The sequence below is a fragment of the Gracilinanus agilis genome, chromosome 2, assembly GCF_016433145.1.
Source record: "Gracilinanus agilis isolate LMUSP501 chromosome 2, AgileGrace, whole genome shotgun sequence".
Classification (NCBI taxonomy): domain Eukaryota; kingdom Metazoa; phylum Chordata; class Mammalia; order Didelphimorphia; family Didelphidae; genus Gracilinanus; species Gracilinanus agilis.
The window spans coordinates 393,342,044-393,362,062 of NC_058131.1; the positions used below are offsets into that span (position 1 = coordinate 393,342,044).

General features: G+C 40.1%; 1 protein-coding gene across 1 annotated transcript in view; it reads right to left on the bottom strand.

Moving 5' to 3' along the window:
* The window catches only part of ARHGEF37 (Rho guanine nucleotide exchange factor 37), a 54,518-nt gene that overhangs the window by 12,581 nt on the left and 21,918 nt on the right, over positions 1-20,019 (bottom strand). The window contains exons 3-9 of the mRNA XM_044661799.1: positions 17,778-17,925; positions 10,738-10,937; positions 9,839-9,969; positions 6,556-6,660; positions 4,755-4,865; positions 2,932-3,261; positions 740-868 (exon numbers count right to left, since the gene is read on the bottom strand). Coding sequence (XP_044517734.1) covers positions 740-868; positions 2,932-3,261; positions 4,755-4,865; positions 6,556-6,660; positions 9,839-9,969; positions 10,738-10,937; positions 17,778-17,925 — 1,154 coding nt within the window. The remainder of the gene's footprint in view (positions 1-739; positions 869-2,931; positions 3,262-4,754; positions 4,866-6,555; positions 6,661-9,838; positions 9,970-10,737; positions 10,938-17,777; positions 17,926-20,019) is intronic.

Consider the following 20,019-nt stretch of genomic DNA (forward strand, 5'->3'; position numbering starts at 1 on the left):
GTAAATATCCCATAAAAGAAAAAGAAAAAATTCAGACTACTTCTCTGGTATAAAAAGAGGTCCAAAAAATTTCACGTAGATTTTCCAGACCGTAGGCATACTGTACCCTTAATCTCCATGATGTGGAAAAGATACCTGTAAAGATATACTTTTCTATGATCTGCTAAAAGTAGCTATTGAATCTGTGCCTGAGAGGACAATTCTTTCCAAAAGGCATCTCATCATGAGGAAGGTTTTCTTTATACTGAACTAACATTTACCTCCTCATTCTGCTTGGCTTTATCTTCTAAGGCAAAATACAACATTGATAGAAAACAAAGAGTCCTGGGTTGTGAGTTAGTTCTCATTCTAGTCTTCATTCATTGTGTGACCTTTGGTAAGTTTCTTTTCTTTCCTGAGTCCTAGATTCCACATTTGTAAAATGAGGAGCATGACTTAATGCCAGAATCTAGAAGTTGAGAAAGAAAGAGCTTAACAATCCTTTAGTCTATACTTCAAGTTCTCAGTTAGTTCCACTGTACTATGGTTTTCACTGTGAAAATACTCACAGAGCCAGCAAAACCATTCCCAAGATAGAAAACTAAACTCTAAGTATACAATTAGAGTGGTATTGCACTATAGCAAAATTCTGCTTTTACCACCAATAACTATTAACTTATGTCTACTTTGGTTAGAGCCCTGTTTACTTTTTAGAGACTCTGGGTAGTGATGAGAGAGCCGGTCAGTTGGAAACACTTACTTGTCTTACTGGAACTGGCAGCACCTTCTCAAAGTTCTGACAGAAGGTGTGGAGTTGGGCACTGGTTTTGCCTAATGTGTCTTCTATCAGCTTCCTGAAGTCGAATTCAGAAACATGGCTATGGGGCAGCTAGGGAAAAGAGACTGAAGTCAGAGACTAACCAGCAAAAGATGGATTAGAAGAGAAACGAATGAAAATGGCCTTGTCTCATGCAATATACACAAAATTATTGCTTATTTGACAAAAGCTAATCATTTCCTATGTTCTAAGCAGGTCAAAAGACCTCTCGTCATGACAAGGAGGGAGCCTTGAGTTCTTGAAGGATATACTTTTGAGCATGAACTCAAGCAGATCATACCAGCCAAATGACAGTCATCTGAGGGCCAATCTAGCTAAGTCCAGGGCAGTTGGCCACCAGAGGGCAGTTTTCTCTAGTCATAGTAACTTATTCAACGATTTACTAAATCAAGGAAGAATAAAGAGCCATCTAGGAAGAGAAGGTATGGATGCCCAATGGAAATCAGCCCTTTTGAAGTAACCATGTATCCATATGTGTGAGACTAGGATTAGAAGGAAATGTGGTAAACCTACCAACTGCTATTAGGGTAAGACTCTGATCCATTTGGTCCAGGATTTTGCCTTCAATAATAGCATCAAAGGATGTTTGTGCTATGAAAGATTAAAGTTGGCCCCCATGATATCAAACTCAAAGATTAGAGATGTCTTCACCTCCACCCCCACAAACATTCTATCTTCCTTCAAAAATCTATGCTGTATCTGTCATCGATTAATTTCCCTAATATTTATAGATTCTGCTTATACCCCAAATATAAATATTAGTTATATTTTATAATAACATTAGAAATATGTCAAAGTTTGGATGAGTGACAGAATGCTTCCTTTTATACATGATAAACTTGTTTCAGAGAAGCAATGTGACATGTTGGACAGAGGGCCAGTATCAGTCCAGAAAACCTGGGTTCAGTCCTGCTTCTAACACATTAACTTTCTGGTCATTTAATCTCTTAGTGCCTCCAACCACACACAACCTCTGCCCCACCACCCAGGCAACTCTCTAAGACTAGATGGTACAGATGAGTTTTATATAAATAATTTATTATTATTATATATCTGACCAGAATGTGTGGAGGGAGTTTCCACACTGGAAATTTCCCAAGGCTGATGAAATCACAGGTCTAGAGGAACAATCCCTTAGCTTACAAATTTCAAAAGATACTTGTGACTTCTAATATTTTTCCCTGGGAAGCTTCCTCAAACATAAAACCTCTTTTATGTCTGAAAATTACAAGGTGCTTTGGGGCAGGTTTTGTATCTGAGTAGTCATGGGAATGATTAAGATTCAAGGATTGGAGAGTGGTGGGGTGGAGTATCAGAAAGGCTGCAGCTGAGCCTCTATAGGAAGCAAACTGTTAACAAATTAAAAGTATGCAGTTATTGTTTCCTTAAACCAGCTCCAAGTGGGAAATTCCCCACCCAGGCAGGCTTGGCTTCTAAATTCTGTCTAGCAGAGCCCACTGGCACAGCTACTGTCAAAATTCATTTGCAGTCTCTGTACTGGACAGCACAGTATTGGGCCTGAAGTCAGGAAGACTTATCTTCATGAGTTCAAATCTGGCCTCCAACCAGTACCAGACCCTGGACAAATCCCTTAACCCTGGCTGCCTCAGTTTCCTCATTTGTAAAATGAGCTGGAGAAGACAATGCAAACCACTCTGATATCTTTGCCAAATAGTGTCAGAAGAGTTGGGCATGGCTTAAAAAAATAATTGCACGGTACAATACTGCTCAGAACATGCTTTCTTGGATCCTTGAAACACTGTGCTTGGCTACTTTTTACTCCTCAACCCTAATCCATTTCTCATTTGTCCTTGTTGACTTCCTAGTGTGTTAATCACTCACTATACTCCCCAGGATGGAAGTGGCCTCCTTCTCTGCCCCTTTAGCAGTAAGGAAACAACAGGTACATATTTTCCCTGTTCTTAGTCTCATCATTTGGGATTATTACTGGAAAGCAGGGGCAGAAGAAGAAAAAGAGGGTCATGATCACCTCTATCCTCCATCTCTCTGGAAGTCATTGAGGAGTATGACAAATAATTACAAAGGGGTTGATAGGTAGGTCACCCTTTTCATTTCTTACCCAGAACCCAAAGGACCAGGGAGGCTTTCCTTACCCGAGCTAACTCTCTTTCTGCCCTCTGCAGCACTTGTTGAGCAAGATCCCTCTGGAGGGCCATGAGTGTGTTCAAGATCTGACCCAGCCACTGGGTGGCCACCTGGTTAAACTGAGGAAGCTCAGACACCAGCAGGGAATTCAGGGCCTGGTAGGTGTGTCTGATGGCCTCCTCTTCATAGGTCATGCTGCCCATCTCAGCCAGCTTTTCTTCCGTCCGCTCAAAATCCAACAGTTTGTCCAGACGCTTCTTGATCAGGTTCTGAGGCCCCAGGAGGGCTTTGGACAGGTGGTGAAGTGGGCGATACACCAGCCTTTCCAGTCGCTGCTTCTGTAGAAGAGAAGCATCATTTGAGGGATCCTGCCACATCCTGGAGTGCTACGACCTAGTCAGCAGTTTGGGAATTAACTCTCTTAAGTTTTGAAGAATTATCATACTGGGGAAAAAAAAATAAAAGAAGGCATAGCACTCATCCTCTTTTAGTATCCAACTGATGTTATAGAAATGGGATTCTGTGTTTAAAGCTCCTCTCCATCCTGGAAAGGACTATTAATAAATTATACATGTCTAAATCTCTTATCCTATATCTTGGGTTTTCCAGCTCTATCTATTAACAAATAGAAATTGTATTTGATAATCATCTTTAGAATAGCTACTACTAATATTACAATTACTTCTACTAATATCACATTTTCATAGTACTTTCCCAGAGTGCTTTATTCATGATGACTCAGAGATAGTTAACACAAATTACATGATTCCTTATAACCTCCTGAGTCTATGAACTTCTCTTCCTCAGCTTTGATGCCCAAATACCTCCTCCCTTTTAGGTGCTTTCTCCTCCTTTAAAATTTTTTTTTTAATTTTTAATTTAAACCCTTACCTTCCATCTTGGAATCAATACTATATATTGGTTGTAAGGCAGAAGAGTGGTAAGGGCTAGGCAATGGAGGTTAAGTGACTTGCCCAGGGTCACACTGCTGGGAAGTGTCTGAGGCCAGATTTGAACTCAGGACCTCCCATCTCTGGGCTTGACTCTCAATCCACTGAGTTACCCAGTTGCCCCCTTTCTCCTCCTTTTAGAATGTAAGTTCCCTGGGGACAGCTGGGTGGCTCAGTGGATTGAGAGCCAGGCCTAGAGATGGGAGGTCCTAGGATCAAATTTGGCCTCAGACACTTCCTAGCTGTGTGACCCTGGGCAAGTCACTTGACCCCCATTGCCTACCTTTACCACTCTTCTGCCTAGGAGCCAATACACAGAAGTTAAGAGTTTAAAAAAAAAAAAGAATGTAAGTTCCCTGAAAACAGGAATTATCTTTCATATATAGATATGAAAGATACAACTCATTCGCATCTATATGCGAAATATATATCACCAGGGGGCGAATAGTGCTTTGTTTCAAGTCCAAAAGAAAAGGGCCAAGGCCAAGGAAGACAGGGAAGGACTAAAGAAGCTATGCTCCTGTCTCTCCTACCATACTTTTGCCTATTTTTAAAAAAACTTTACCTTCCATCTTAGAATCAATACTGCATATTGGTTCCAAGTCAGAAGAGCTGCAAGGGCTTGGCAATGGGAGTTAAGTGACTTGCCCAGGGTCACCCAGCTAGGAAGTGCCTGAGGCCTGATTTGAACCCAGGATCTCCCATCTCTAAGCCTGGTTCTTAATCCACGAAACCACCTACCTGCCCCTCATCTTTTGTCTTTAATGCCCCCAAAATCTCTCTGCCCTGCAAGCTCACTCTAAGCCTGGACTTCACACACTATAAGTATTCCTGTTCCATGGACTTCACCATCTCCCTGAGAAAGAAACCAGGGAACTTACAAATTCCAAGAAGACCAGTAGGTGCAGGTCTCTCGTGAGGCAGCAATACTGTTGCACAGCTCCACCTTCCATCTCCAGGTCACATTCATATGGTTTGATCCTAAGGAAAGTCTGGGCCAGAGTAAGGGACAGACAGAAGCACGAAGGTAATAAGAATCCACAGACACGAGCTGGAAAAGAACCCTGGGCATCCTCCCCTAACAAATCCAAATGTCATCTGGAGTATGTCAGCATTGGGGATGATTTAAATGGGAAAACAATAGAAAATGGAGAGTAAGAAAGACAGACATGTGATTGTGGTCAGGGCTCCAACAGAATCCCTCAAGGACAGCTATTAACCAGAGTGAATTTTCCAAGTCTAGCCGGTCTGAATCTGCTCACCAACTCAGACAGGCCCAGGGGCCCTAAAATGACTTCAGAAGTTGAGCCTATCCAAAGGGAACTCAAATGCAGAAGATGTTTATATTAGCATACATATTTGGTTTATATATTTTTAAACAAATTATAAACAGTGTAGAGTTTGTGGTTTTCCTAATACTTTTTTATGCATTTGTTTAGTTAATTTTTTTTTGTTGGTGGTGGTTACTAAGTATATAGTAAAAATAATTTTTTTAATAAAATTAAAAATAAAAGATGTAGACACTAAAAAAAAAAAAGAGAAGAAGTTGAGCCCAGGGGCCCTATGGTATATGTTTAAGGAGTACTAGTTTGCTCAAGCATTTGGTGGTCGATGATCATTCTTTTTTTTTCTGATGGTCATTCTTAAGACTGGTATTTTGCATTGCTGAGGTTAAGATTTGGCAAGGAACTCCAAGTCCAACTAGTTCAAAATGTACTTGAACAGGGTGGCTAGGTGGCATAGAGGATAGAGTTCCAGGCCTAGAGTCAGAAAGACTTATCTTCTTGAGTTCAAATCTGGTCTCAGATAATTACTATCCAGGTGACTCTGGGTAAGTCACTTAACCCTGTTTGCCTCAGTTTCCTCATCTGTAAAATGATCTAGAAGGAAGTGGCAAACCACTCTAGTGTCTTTGCCAAGAAAATTCCAAATAGGGTCAGGAAGAGTTGGACATGACCAAAACAGCTGAACAACAACAAAAGTGAACCAAATATATCAGTCTGAGAATAGAAAAGGACCTCTGAGTCCAACTAGTTCAACCTGTACCAGAAGCAGGGCCAAGTGACTTGAACTCTAGAAGCTAAATAGTTCCTCTCTTAATGTCTCATTTGTCTTTAGTTTCATTCCCTGGTGTTTTTTTAAAACCCTTACCTCTTAGAGTCAATACTGTGTATTGGTTCCAATGCAGAAGAGCCATAAGGGCTAGACAATGGAGGTTAAGTGACTTGTCCAGGGTCAAACAGTGAGGAAGTGTCTGAAGCCAGATTTGAACCCAAAATCTTCCTTCTCTGGGCCTGGCTCTCAATCCACTGAGCCACCCAACTGCCCCCTAAGGGTTTTTTTTTTAATTCTGCCTTAACCAAGTCAAAAGATCTTCTCAGCAAAGAAAACAAGGAGAATTAAATCATTTTCTCTTCTCTTTGTGTTCTGTGATTATTCCATCAACCTTGGTTGGCAGTCCTGCTCCAGCCTGGGTACTCCTCTTATCCCTAATGTAACTGAAGAAACAGTACCCAACTTTTTTGTTGTTTTTGATACCCACCTCAACCTGAGAGTTCCTGACACTGACAGGACTGTGAAGTTCTCGTTTTCACCTTCCATCATCTGCCTTACCTGTGAGCTTTCTGAATGATGCTAATGTGTGGGGCTGGTGGGATCTCGTTGGGCATACAGAGCACTTACCTCCAAATGATCCAAGTAAGCTGCCACATTGCTCTTCAGCTCATTCACACATAATGCCACCCAGTGGAACTTCTCTTCTAAATCATCAAACTCCCTGTCTTCAGTCTAAAATCCAATTGATTAAAGTTAGATTTCGAAATAACAATGATGATATCTGATGGTCATATAATGCTTAGAGATCTTGCAATCATCTGAGCTTTACAGAAACCTGGTGAGATAGGAACTACCTAGAGGTATTAGCTTCATAGAGAGATTAAGTAACTCACCTCTGATCCATAGCTAGTCAATACTGGAGGCAGAATTAGAATCCAAGTTTTCATGACTCCATTTCTAAAACTCTATGCAAATCTGGCCTCAGACACTTCCTGGCTATATGATCCTGGGCAAGTCACTTAATTACAATTGTCTAACCCTTCCCACTCTTCTGCTTTGGAATCAGTACTTAGTATTGATTCTAAGACAGAAGGTAAGGGTTAAAAAAAAAGAAGGAAATGAAAAGCCATTTCAGTATCCTTGCCATACTGTGGATGGTATGCTCCACAGGTTCATAAAAAGTTGGGCAGGACTGCAACTGAATGACGGAAAAACAAATATGCAGAATATTATGTTAGAAAGAAGTACAAAGTTTGGAAAAACTATAGCCCTTGCCCTCATAAACTTACAAAGACAATACAATAAGTTTATTAGAGCAGGGCTCTGGGAACTTCAAAGAAAGAGCAATTATTATCAAACTCCAGGGGTCAGAGAAGGCTTTATGAGGGGATGGAGATCTGAGTTGGACCTTAAAGGATATAAAGAATTTCAATAACTGGATATAAGCAGATATGTAGTAATGAGAACCTATGACATAGAGAAGGGACAGTAACTAATCCACCTTGGCTACAGTTTATTGTATGTGTAAAGGTTAGCCAAAAGTATGAGAAAAAGAGAAAAAATAGGAAGGGGGTCTCATATCGTGGAGGTGCTTAAATGTTTGATTGAGTTTGATTTTACACAGAAGGCAACAATGAAAACTTTTAAGTGGAGAAGCCAGAGAAGAAACCTATTTTATAAACCAAATTTGGTATATTCAGACATTTAATCAGCTCATGAAAACAGTTAAAACCATTCAACCATTGGTCATAAATGTTCACAAGGAAGCATTAGGACACAGTTTCCAAAAGAAGGCACAATGGATTAACAATCTTCATTCTCACTAGTAATGAAAATACAACCTTTCCCAAATATTTTCCCCTTTGCTCAGGAATTTGCTGGAATTAGCACAAAATGTTGGAGATAATAGGTGTTTTCTCATCCAAACCCAATGACTGTGTAGCAAAGAATTCTCATAGAACCAATGCATCTATGTATCAACAAAAAGGACCTGAGATTGTCTGCAGAGATGAAATGGTTCGAGTCTTGCCTATCTTACCCTAGGGCAGCGTTGGTGAAGTGTGTTTTTTTTTAAAACCTTTACCTTCCATCTTGGAGTCAATACTGTGTATTGGCTCCAAGGCAGAAGAGTGGCAAGGGTAGGAAATGGGGGTCAAGACTTGCCCAGGGTCACACAGCTGGGAAGTGTCTGAGGTCAGATTTGAACCCAGGACCTCCCATCTCTAGTCCTGGTTCTCAATCCACTGAGCTACCCAGCTGCCCTCAGCATTGGTGAAGCATTACAGTGGGGCTCATAGGCAACTTGAAGTTGTAGTTTGGGCACACGAACTTGAAAACCTTCACCAATGCTGCTCTAGGAGAACCTAGAATTTGAGAGCTTTGGGGAACAAGAGGGCCTCAACTTTGGGGAACAGATTCCCAGGTGTTTACGTGAATAGATTGGGTATGGCCTGAAAGTAAACTCAGAGACTACCCTAAGAGAGGAGAATGACTTCAAGTCATCAAAGTCAAGGATCCAAGTCTAAAGTCCACAGTTTGAAATCAAGGTCAGTGCATTAGAGGCAGAGTCAAGTGGGCTGAAGCAAAGGGTTTACAGTGGCAGCATGGGAGTGGGTAATGGCAGTGATGTGGTCTCTGCTAGAGGAGTCACATTTTGAAGGCTCTGGATTATTTCTGCTGATGCTTTCCTTTTGGAAGGGCCATATCCTTGACAGTGCCTGTCTCTTAAGGCTTAGGAGGAAAAATCTAAATTTAAGAGTCTTTACTAAGGTTAATGCCCATTAAATTACAACTAGATTGCTCTTTAATTTTCAAGAACACAAGTGGATTTATATGGAATTGTGGCTTCTCCAAATTTTATACATCTTTCTCTCTAATCCTGCTATGTACCAGTAGTCAAATATCCTCAATTTCCCCATCGCAACATCCTTTTCCTTCTTTTCTCCCAGTAAAAATGTAAACTCCTTATCAGGGATAATGCAAGTTTTTATTTTGTAGACCTAGCACTTAGCACTAGGTCTTGCACATAGCAAGCAATTAACAAATGCATATTGAATCGATTTTGCTAGCCACATTGTTCTATATCCTGGAATTGCAATATTTTTCACACTTGTAGAATGACAAAAGAGATCAGGACAATTGAAATCTATATTTTCTAGCCTACAGGAGGTGCAGCCGGGCTTCTTACGGTAAGAAGCAATGTGATATCATGAAGGTAACACTGATCTTGGAAACAGGAGACCCGAGTTCAAACCCTAGCTCCACACCTTGTAAGTATTTGACTTTGGGCTCACATTATCAGTCTGTGCCTCAGTTTCCTCACCTACAAAATAGAAAGAATCAATACTTGTACTACCTACTGTACAGTACTTTTACGAGCAAAATGTTTTGTAATTATAAACATGCTATAGAAAAATGAATTATGATCATTATGTAGGACAAATGGCATTCACAGGACACTCACAACCTCTGAATCTCCTGCTTGCAGAGCTGTAATTAGGGTGTTGTGGCCACTGGGGCCGATATCTAAAGAGTAGTGCTTCTCAGGAGAGAATGTTTCTCCTCTGTTGGTCTAAAGAACAATATCCTCACGCTGGCATTTGCACCCATGGAAGTGTGTGGGGAAAGGTATGCCCCCAGATAAAGGCTGAGTTTTAGAACAGAAGATGAGGAAGGAGGGCAGGAGAAGGGATGTGCTATCCCTCCATTACCAGCTGAACTATTGTCTGTGCCCATCATTCCCACCCCAGTTGTCCTCTATGCTCTCCCCCAAATGTTTTTGCCCCAGATAAAAAATATTCTTAGTCACACTTCTGCCCTCCTGGACATCCAGAGTCTTCCAGCAGAACCTCCCACTTGTTGGGACCAGGACAGCATGGTGCCAGGAGACAGAAATAACAAAGGACTTCACCTTGGTCACAATCCCAGCTTCTTGCTTGAACAACTGACTTAGGCGCAGAGTCTTCTTGGAGATAGAATGTGTATTGATTCTGGCCAACCTCTCCCTGACTGTCAGATGCTCCAACTTGTTGTATTTTGTGGCTGTGGGGGAGTAAGGAACAGAGCAGGGGGTAAGAGATACATGAAAGAACAAACCTTTCCCAAAGAAGTTTGGTCTAAGGCCAGTTTTTGGTCACTGCTATGGAACAGAACATAATAGTAAGGGAAACAAGTAAGGTGACGCCTGGGGACCATAAGGATAAGAAAAAACAAAGACGTGAGGTTCCTTCCCAATAAAAGAGTGATGGGGCTTCCAGTTTGAGAAGCCACATGTTGTAACAGACTGTTCTTGGGCAGTCATGGGGTCAGAAGACCTGGGGGTTTGAGACCCTACTCCTATTGGCATATCGCCTTGGCCAAGTCAACCAACCACTTGAAGTCTATTTCTTTATCTGTAAAAATAAGAATTATATTATTATAAAATACATAAAGTATATATTTTTATATATGTATAAAATATATGCATATATAATATATAAAATATATATAATATACATATATAAAATATATAAAATAAGAATTATAATACTCTTTCTATTTCTAACCACTTTTTTTTTCTTAACCACTATTTCTATTTCTAATCACTTCATAGGGTGAAAGTGCTTTGTAAGCCTTAAAGCACTGTAGTTATGATTATTGTTAATATTGGGTTTCTCTGTGCTTGGGAAGTTTTCTGTCTTTGCTCAGTCACATCACCTCCTTAAAATTCATGTTTTTATGGAGTAGTAGCATCAACATGTATTTTTCCAGTGCCAGAACCCAAATAATCTGGAAGTTTGAGGGTCTTTACCAACTTGCCAATGTTCTTACCAATTTCCTTCCGCCTCTTATACTCATTGATGTTGGAATTCACTTCTTGCATGGCTCTGGTGGCCCTCTGCAAGGCCTCATAGGCCTCGTCATCAGGAGGCGTGTTCTCTAGGATCTTCTGCAGGAGGAGTGGGTATCTGGTCACCCGCTGCACAGGCATCACCAGCAAGAAACTGAGGCCTGAAGCTCCAGCCTGGGGCCTAACAGAAAAAGGGACAAATTAGTTAGTTAGACTTGTGTACTGGAAAGAGAATTAGGACTAGGAATTGGAGCTCTGTGTTTTAGCCCCAACTGATACTACTCACTAAGTAATACTGGGCAAAGCATTTATTTTGGACCTCATTCTTATCACTTGTAAAATGAGGAGATTGAACTATATAAGGAGTTTTATTTCTTTAAACCCTTACCTTCAGTCCTAGAATCAATACTGTGTTTTGATTCTAAGGCAGAAGAAGGATAAGGACTAGACAAGGGTGTTAAGTGACTTGCCCAGGATCGCACAGCTAGCAAATATCTGAGGCCAGATTTGAACCCAGGACTTTAAAAAAAATTTTTATTTTTAATATTTCCCATAGTTACATGTTTCATGTTCTTTCCCTCTCCCCCAAGCCCCGCTAACCCCCCTTAGCCGATGCACAATTCCACTGGGTTTTACATGTATCATTGATCATGACCTAATTCCATATTATTGATAGTTGGACTAGAGTTATTGTTTAGTGTCTACATCCCCAATAATATCCCCATCAGCCCATGTGTTTAAGCAGTTGTTTTTCTTCTGTGTTTCTCCTCCCCACATGAACCTAGGACTTTTCATCTCTATCTCTGACTCTTAATCCCCTGAGCCATCTAGCTGCCCCCCATAAAGAATTCTTATAAGTTTTTTTGGGTCATGACCCCTTTGGTAGACTGGTAAAAGCTAACAATGTTTGTATGCTTTAAAAAAAAAAAAAACCTTACTTTCTGTCTTAGAATTAATACTATGTATTGGTTCTAAGCTGAGTGGCTCAGTGGATTGAGAGCCAGGCCTAGAGACTGGAGGTCCTAGGTTCAAGTCCGGCCTCGGACACTTCCAGCTGTGTGACCTTGGGCAAGTCACTTGACCCCAATTGCCCACCCTTACCACTCCTGGGCCAAGGACGGTCCCTAGCCCGGATGAAAAAAGGAGGAAGGTTGGGCGTGGGGCTAGCAACCCCACCCTCTAAAAACTACATCTGCTAAAGAAACTGCAACCTAAAGTAGGGGCAGCTGGGCTAGCTCAGGGGATTGAGAGCCAGGCCTAGAAACGAAAGGTCCTAGGTTCAAACCCGGGCTCAGACACTTCCCAGCTAGGCGACCCTGAGCGACTGTATGACCCATTGCCTACTGGTTGTGGCCCTATGCTCCTAGAATGGAACCCAGGATAAAAAAAAAAATGGTTCTAAGATAGAAGAAGGGTAAGGAATAGACAAGGGGTTTAAGTGACTTGCCCAGGGTCACATAGCTAGGAAGTATCTGAGGCCAAATTTGAACCCAAGACCTACTGTCTCTGGGTCTGGCTTTCAATCCACTGAGCCACCGCTGCCCCCTAACAGTGTTTTTAAATGCATTAGATTAAATATGTAAGATTACAAAGGAAACCACTGATATTGAAATATGGCGATCAAAATTTTTAAAAAACAAGTTCACAGATCCCAGGTTAAGGACCCATGAACTAGATGATTGCTAAGGCCATTTTTAGCCCCAAAATTCATTCAGTGGGGAGGGGATAAGAGGAAAACTGGTGGATCAGAATTTGCCAAACCTGGGTTCCCCTACTGCCTAGCCAAGAGTGTTTGTGCTGTGCATGTGCTGCTAAATGTTTAACAGGCTCTTCAAATAAAAAAAAGTGCAGCTAGGTAACTCAGTGTATAGAGACCTAGACCTAGACACAGGAGGTCCTGGGTTCAAATCTGACCTCAGATATTTCTTAGCTGTGTGACCTAGATGAATCACTTAATCCCAATTGCCTAGTCCTTACTACTCTTCTGCCTTGGAACCAGTACTACCAATATTTAGTGTTGATTCTAAGATGGAAGGTGAGGATTGTAAAATTTTTTTAAACTGTAGAAACACATACACTTTAAAATTTCCCCCATCTCATTATTAAATCAACAGACAACAAAACAATAAATTAAGCCTGACTTGTAGTGTTTGCCTATTTCCAATGTGAAAATGTTTACATTTTAAAAATCAACTCTGGAGAGCGGGTTCACACTGGTTGCAGCATACACCTGGTTACTCCACCATCTGCCTTCCATACCCCTACCCATATGCTGTGTAAGGCCAATGAAGAAAGTCATACAAAGACCTGGGCCCTCAATGCTACACAGCAACCTTTTTTTTTTCCTTCCTTTTTTGATTCTTCCTCCTATTTCCCATACCGGCTGTTCTAAAATTTCTCTTCTTCCTCAAGTCTCCCAGCACTCCTACCTCCTCTCTCTTAGCAGACAACTTTACCTCCTACTTCACTGAGAAAACAGAGGCCATCTGTTGTGTGCTTCCTACCCTGAACCTCAAAACCGCTCTGAATCACCATCTTTCTCTCCTTTGAGTTAGTCAGTGATAAACAGGTGTTCCTTCTCCTTGCCAAGCTCAGTTCCTCTTCCTCTGTCCTCCCATTCACAGCCACATTCCTAAGAGAAAAAATGTCTACAGTCATTTCCTCTACTTCTCCTCCTCCTCCAGTTTGTAATCTAGCTTCCCCTTTTAACACTCTTGTCTTATGATCAAAAAATTATTCTCTTCATGGTTACCAGGAATCTCACCAAAGTTACCAATAATCTGTTAACTGCTAAATCCAATGGCCTTTTCTCATTCCCTATTCTTCTTGACCACTCCATCCTCCTGGATACTTTCTCCTTCAATTTTTATGATACTTCTCTCTCTTCTTCTATCATCTTACCAATCCTTTAAAGCTTCCTTTGGGAGGTCAACACCCATGTTTTACTCCCAACCACGAGTCCCTCTTTTCCCTCTCAGCTGCTACAATTGTTTTAAGGACCATCTCAGTGCAAATGACTCCAAAATCTACTTATCTAGCTTTGGAGTCCTGAGGCTATGGAAATGTGAATCATAAACTTGGCTTTATCTAAGTCTTCCTAATCAAGAGAACCACCAATAAAGTTGATAAAATTATTCATATATGCTTGGGAGAGGGGCTTCATGAAATATTAAAGCATATGGCCTAACAGAGAAAATGTTTGATTTCTGGATCTGAAATTGAGGATTTGAATACTTCTCATGTTCCTTTAACAGAAAGGTTAAAGGCAGCTATGTAACCCAGTGCATAGAACCCTGGACCTAGAGTGAGGAAAACTTGAGTTTAAGTCTGAACTCAGTTACTTAACAAGCTGTGTGACCCTAGGTTGTCATTTATTCCAAGTCTGCTTTAGTTTCCTCAATGGGAAGATGGGAATAATAATGACACTTTATCCCCTAGTGTTGTTGTAAGGATCAAATAAGATAATATTTATAAAGTACTTGGGGTGATGCCTGGCACATACTGGGTATTTAGTCTCTTTCTTTCCCTTCCCATGTCCTTTTTTTCCCAATGCCTAACCTTTACACATACAATAAACTGTAGCCAAGGTGGATTAGTTACTGCCCCTTCTCTATGTCATAGGTTCTCATTACTGCATATCTTTGCTTATGTCCAGCTATTGAAATTCTATATTTCCTTTAAGGTCCAACTCAGATCTCCATCCCTCCATAAAGCCTTCCCTGACCCCTGGAGTTTGATAATAATTGCTCTTTCTTTGAAGTTCATAGAGCCCTGCATATACTAGGGACTAAGTATTTGATGAACTAAGTTGAATAGTTGGAAAATTGGTAACCCTCAAGAAACTATGACAAATGATTTTTCCCCCCAAGGAGGAAACTCAAATTCTCTACAGTGGAGGAATATAGCCTCCAGGCATCTCTGAAACAGCTCAGTGATAGCAGAAGGCAGTGGGATTTAGTAGGAAAGGGGGTCATTGGGAGTTGGGAGATATGGCTTCTGTTTCTGCTAATCTATTCTGTGACACTAGCCAAGTCACCTCCTCTCCATGAGCCTCCATTTCTGCGTCCATATAATGATGGACTAGATAATCTTTTGGATTATATAACTATATATAGACTATGTAATTTGATTTTTTATAATTTTTGATTTGATAATTTTTAAGACTCCATCCAACCCTAAAAGTTCTATAAATCTAGGAGCAGCTTGAATTGAAAAGTTCAAACTTAGTTTCGAGTATCTTTACCCCTGCAGTTTCTGAGTTTACTCTGGGCATTTGGTAGCATTAAAACTTAAAATTCATTTGCTCGTTGGCTGAGGGAGTAGGGAGGGAGGAGGGGAGGGAAAGGACATGAATCATGTAACCATGGAAAAATATTCTAAATTAATTAAATATATATTTTTTTAAAAAGAAAAAACCTTAAAATTCATGATTCAGGTGTTCTATAAGGAAGACTCAATAACCAAGGGAAATAGATTAGGAGAGCCCTTAGCTTAGACCCAGATTTCACCACCATGGGTTGCTGCATAGCTTCCCACATAGGAACAGAAAGCAGAGATTGGCCAGAAAATGCTGACTAAAGGTTTGCTTTTCAGCTTGGCAAAACAGGGCCTGGTCTTTTCAGTAAACAATCCGCCAATATTACAAAAGGGTGAGGCAGTTCTGAAAATAGCACAAATGACTTTGTCTACTAGATAACTGAGACAGAACCTCCTTAGTCTGATGGAATGCTTCTCATCGGCATTTCTTCTTAAAGACAAAGCCTTTTTCTTTTTTTTTTTTTTCTGGAGAGAGAGAGGTGGGCAAAATGGAAAAGGAGAGAAAAGAGAGAAGGAAGTAGAAGAGAGGGGAGGGTGAAAGGGAAGGGAGAAGAGAGAATAAGGGACAGGGAGGGGAAAGGGATTGAAGGGGAGAGAGGGAGAGAGAGAGATGGAGACAGAGACAGAGACAGAGAGAAATTAGCCTATAACTAGAGCATAGTGAAAATCAGCAGGACTAGTGGACTTGGGCTTTTACTCCTAGGGATCCTTTTCATAAATCATTTTAAACTTCCCAGGGCTGTTGAGGGAAACAGAATGTGATTTATACTCTTAAGCATTGTATAAATGTGAGTGACTGTTAACATTCTTGATTTGTAGAAAGCTACAGAACAGATGGGGCAGTGAAGTCTAAAGTGGATAACAGTTAAATGACAACAGCAGCTGATCTTCAATTAAAAGCAAAAATCAAATGTGGTTTTGGCTGTCTGGGTAGAGTCAACTAGCAATCTGGAAACTTTCTGGGCATGATCATCCATGTTAGGAAGATGGCTTCAAACTATTTTGTGGAGATCGTTGTCATCGTCAATGGGTTGGCCAGAAACTAATACTTCATTCCCTTTTTGGTCTAAATTATCATCTGCCCCAGAATGAATGCCGATTCTCATAGGATGCCTTAAGAAGATATATGATAAAGGGAATAGAAGATCAGTTTTGGAGACAGGAAGAGAGGTCCAAGTCCTGTCTGTGATACATACTAGCTGTGTGACCATAAACAAGTCATTTAAAATTTTAATGTTCCACTCAGCTCTAAGACCCTAAATTAAATATAAGCTGATAATCCCAAATGGTAGAAAGAATTTGCATACTAGTAGTTTCCCACAACAGTGATATCACAGGTTCAAAAAAATCACACATGCATATGATATGATATGATATGATATAGATATGATATAGATATAGATGTAGATATAGATATAAATACACATACAATATAAGGAAAATATATTGGTCAGTTCTGCTAAAATATTTGTTTTTTTAAAAAATTAATTTTTCCCAAAGTAATTGGTATTTTGAAGAATGATTCAAGTGTAAATCTCAAATAAACCCCAAATCTTGTGTTTGAGCGTGACACAAATTTCATCATTTTATCCTTGAGAGAAAGCAAGAGAACACAGAAAACCATCTCATTTCACAATAATTCAAAAGCTGCAACCCTTCCAAGGTCCACTTCACAAGCAAACTCTGGATCTTTTTCAAAGTAAATTGCCATATTTATTATATATCTTCTAATGCCATAAGAGCTATGGCTGGAAGAATGCCGGGGCCTGCCCAACTTTCAGAAAACTTTGCCAGCCCAAGTAAAAACTGGAGCACAAGATGAGCAGTTAAGCCTGAGATCACATATGCCAATATTTATTGTGGTATTTATACATTTTAAACCATTTAACATGTATAAAACTATGCTACTGTTTTGATTAGATTCATATCTTTTTTTTAAATTGCATTACTGATGAAGTTTTTGAGTGTTGTGCTCTTAACTTGATTTTACCCATAAGTCTTATGGTTTTTATTGTGAGATCTTGCATAGCATGATGATTTTTAGGAATTCATATGTTGTGTAATAGCAGATGTGACTGTAATTCTAAACTTTTCACAGCCCTACCCATATATGCTTCTGACCATGGAGTAATCATTATGAACTCCCCAAAGATTGTAGCAATGGATAGCATTATAGAATCTCAGAGCTAGAAAGGTGTTTAGAGGTCATTTCTTTCTTTCCCTCCCCACCAATGCTGGCATCTCTTTTACAACATCTCCAACAGGAAGTCAACCAACCTCTGTTTAAGCATTTGCAGAAACATAGCAACTCCTTCCATTGCCAAAATGACTCAGACCATTTTTAGAGCCCAAACCGATTTCCATTGACTTCTACCAGGCTGCTTCCTCTGGGATCAAAAAGAACAAGTATAATCTCTTTTTTCTATGACAGCCTTCAAATATTGACCCTATTGCCCATAAGTTTTCTTTTCTCCATATTAAAAATGTCTAATTCTTTAATGCTCCAACTTGTCAATTTCCCTTTCAAAATGTGATACCCAGAACTGGACATTGTCCTTCAGATGTAATATGACCAGGTTGGACATTTGGACAACCAGTTCTCTTGATGGGGGGTCTTAAGAGATGGCATAGAATTTAAAAATCTGCTTCTAGCTTCTTCCTACTTCAGTTAAGTTACACAACCCACCCTGGTGCTTCAACTTACACCAGTGCAGTGATGGCATCATGAATCACCTTCTGTAGCTTGGGTACCTTCTTATATGTCTCCACCAGGGTCAAAGCCTGGTTGTAGCTGGCACAGTAGACCTTATAGGTGTTCTCCATCTCCTCTTGGAATTCAAGGAATAAATTACCTGGTGGTAAATATCCAAAAATATAGGTAATGTTTTTCTACATAGCAGACTTCGTTGAACAGCTCATCACATACAAATAACAATAATTCCTTTTGTCACATAAGAAACCCACTTTCGAGTACAAGTATCCCTTCCACATTGCAACTTTACCCATCAATATTTTGACCTATCACAGGCTGGCATTAGAAATTAGATGGGAATTTTTGAGGATTTTTGCAAGAGCTGTAGAGGATATGCAAAGGCCAGCAGACAACACAGAAAGTTTAGAAACTATATAGTCTATGACCAAATATTTAATCCAGATTAATTGTACCTACAAGTACAAGGCATCTGCTACCATAAATTGCTAGTGAATCCTGCCCAAACTATAGGTCTTCCCCAGGATCACCCATACTCTAGAATGTGGCATCCATTCCATCCCAAGTTAGTTCCTGATTCACAGATCCTGAGTAAATTAATCCCATGGTTGTAATCTATCTTCTTTGTAGTCCCAGTCCAATAGGCAGCCTAATATAATAGAAAAGGTATTGAACATGAACTTGAAAGACCTAGTTGGGGTTGTAGTTCTCAAACCACCAGAAGGAAATTAAGATAGTTAGTTGAATTCTGCCATGTCAGGTAGCATGGTAGAAAGAACCAATTTAGAGTCAGAATACCTGGACTTAATTCTGGTTCAGTCACATTCTAAATATTCTAAATTTGTTGTTGCTGTTCAGTCGTTTCAGTCATATCTGACTTTTTGTGGCTGCATTTGGGGTTATCTTGACAATACTGAATGTCAAAAATCCTGGAGCGGTTTGCCATTTCTGTCTCTGGTTCATTTTACAGATAAGGAAACTGAGGCAAACAGGGTTAAGTGACTTACCCAGGGTTCACATAGCTAGTAAGTGTCTGAGGCTAAATTTGAAATCAGGTCTTCTTGATTTCAGCTCTATCCACCGCATCACCTAGCTGCCATATTCTAAATTATCTTAAACAAATAAGTATCACACCTCTGAGCATCAGTTTTCTCACCTGCAAAATGGGAATAATAATACTTGCACCAAGTTCCTCACAAGGTTATTGGGAGAGTTATTATCAAATTTGACAATAGACTGAAAGCATTGTGTAAACCAAGAAATTATATATAAATGTAAGCCACCATCCTAGTTCAGACACTCATCACCCTTTGTCTGGACTATCATAAGAGCCTCCTAATTCATCTTGCTATCTGAAGTCTCATTTCTCTCCAACTCATCCTCCAGGCCAAAGTGATATTTCCAAAAACATAGATCTACCCACAGCAATTTCCTGCTCAATAAACTCTTGTAACTGCCTGTTATCTTTAGAACCAAGTACAACCTCCTCTGTCATTTAAAGTTCTTCACAACCTGTTCCTCTAACACCATTATAAACTATTTCCTTTCATGCACTCTTATCCAGACAAACTGCACTCCTTGATCTAGTCTGAGAGGATGAGATGGTCTTTTCCTTTGTTATATTAACTCCTTCTAATGATTCCCTTGATCTCATCCTTTTACATCCCTTCCAGGTGTTTGCCCCTTCAATGGTTATCTCATTTCCTCCCTTTACCCATTCAGTGCTCATTCCCTACTACATAAACCTGTCCAGATCTCCAGATCTTTAGAATACCTTCATTGGATCCCTTCAAACTACTATTGCATATCTTTCCTCCCTTAAAAAGCCAAATTCCTAGAAAAAGATGTCTATGCTCATATCCCCTAGTTTCTCCTCTCCTACTCACTTTTCAACTTCTTCTAATCTTGCCTCTGTCACTGAAAGTTTTTCCAAGGTCATTAATAATTTCTTTCTTGTTAAATGTAATGGCCTTTTTTTCAGCTCCCATCCTTCTTAGCCTCTCCCAGAGTTTTAAGCAACCTCAAGGGTCCTCTAATCCAACCTATTCCTATCCAAGAATGCTCTTTACAACATCCAGCCTTCTTTTGAAGACATCAGCAGACAGCCCATTCTCCTTTTTGAATAGCTGTAGTTCTTTTTTTTATATTTTAAAATATTTTTCCATGGTTACATGATTAATTTTCTCTCCCTCCCTTCTTTCCTCCCCACTCCTGGAGCTGACAAGCAATTACTCTG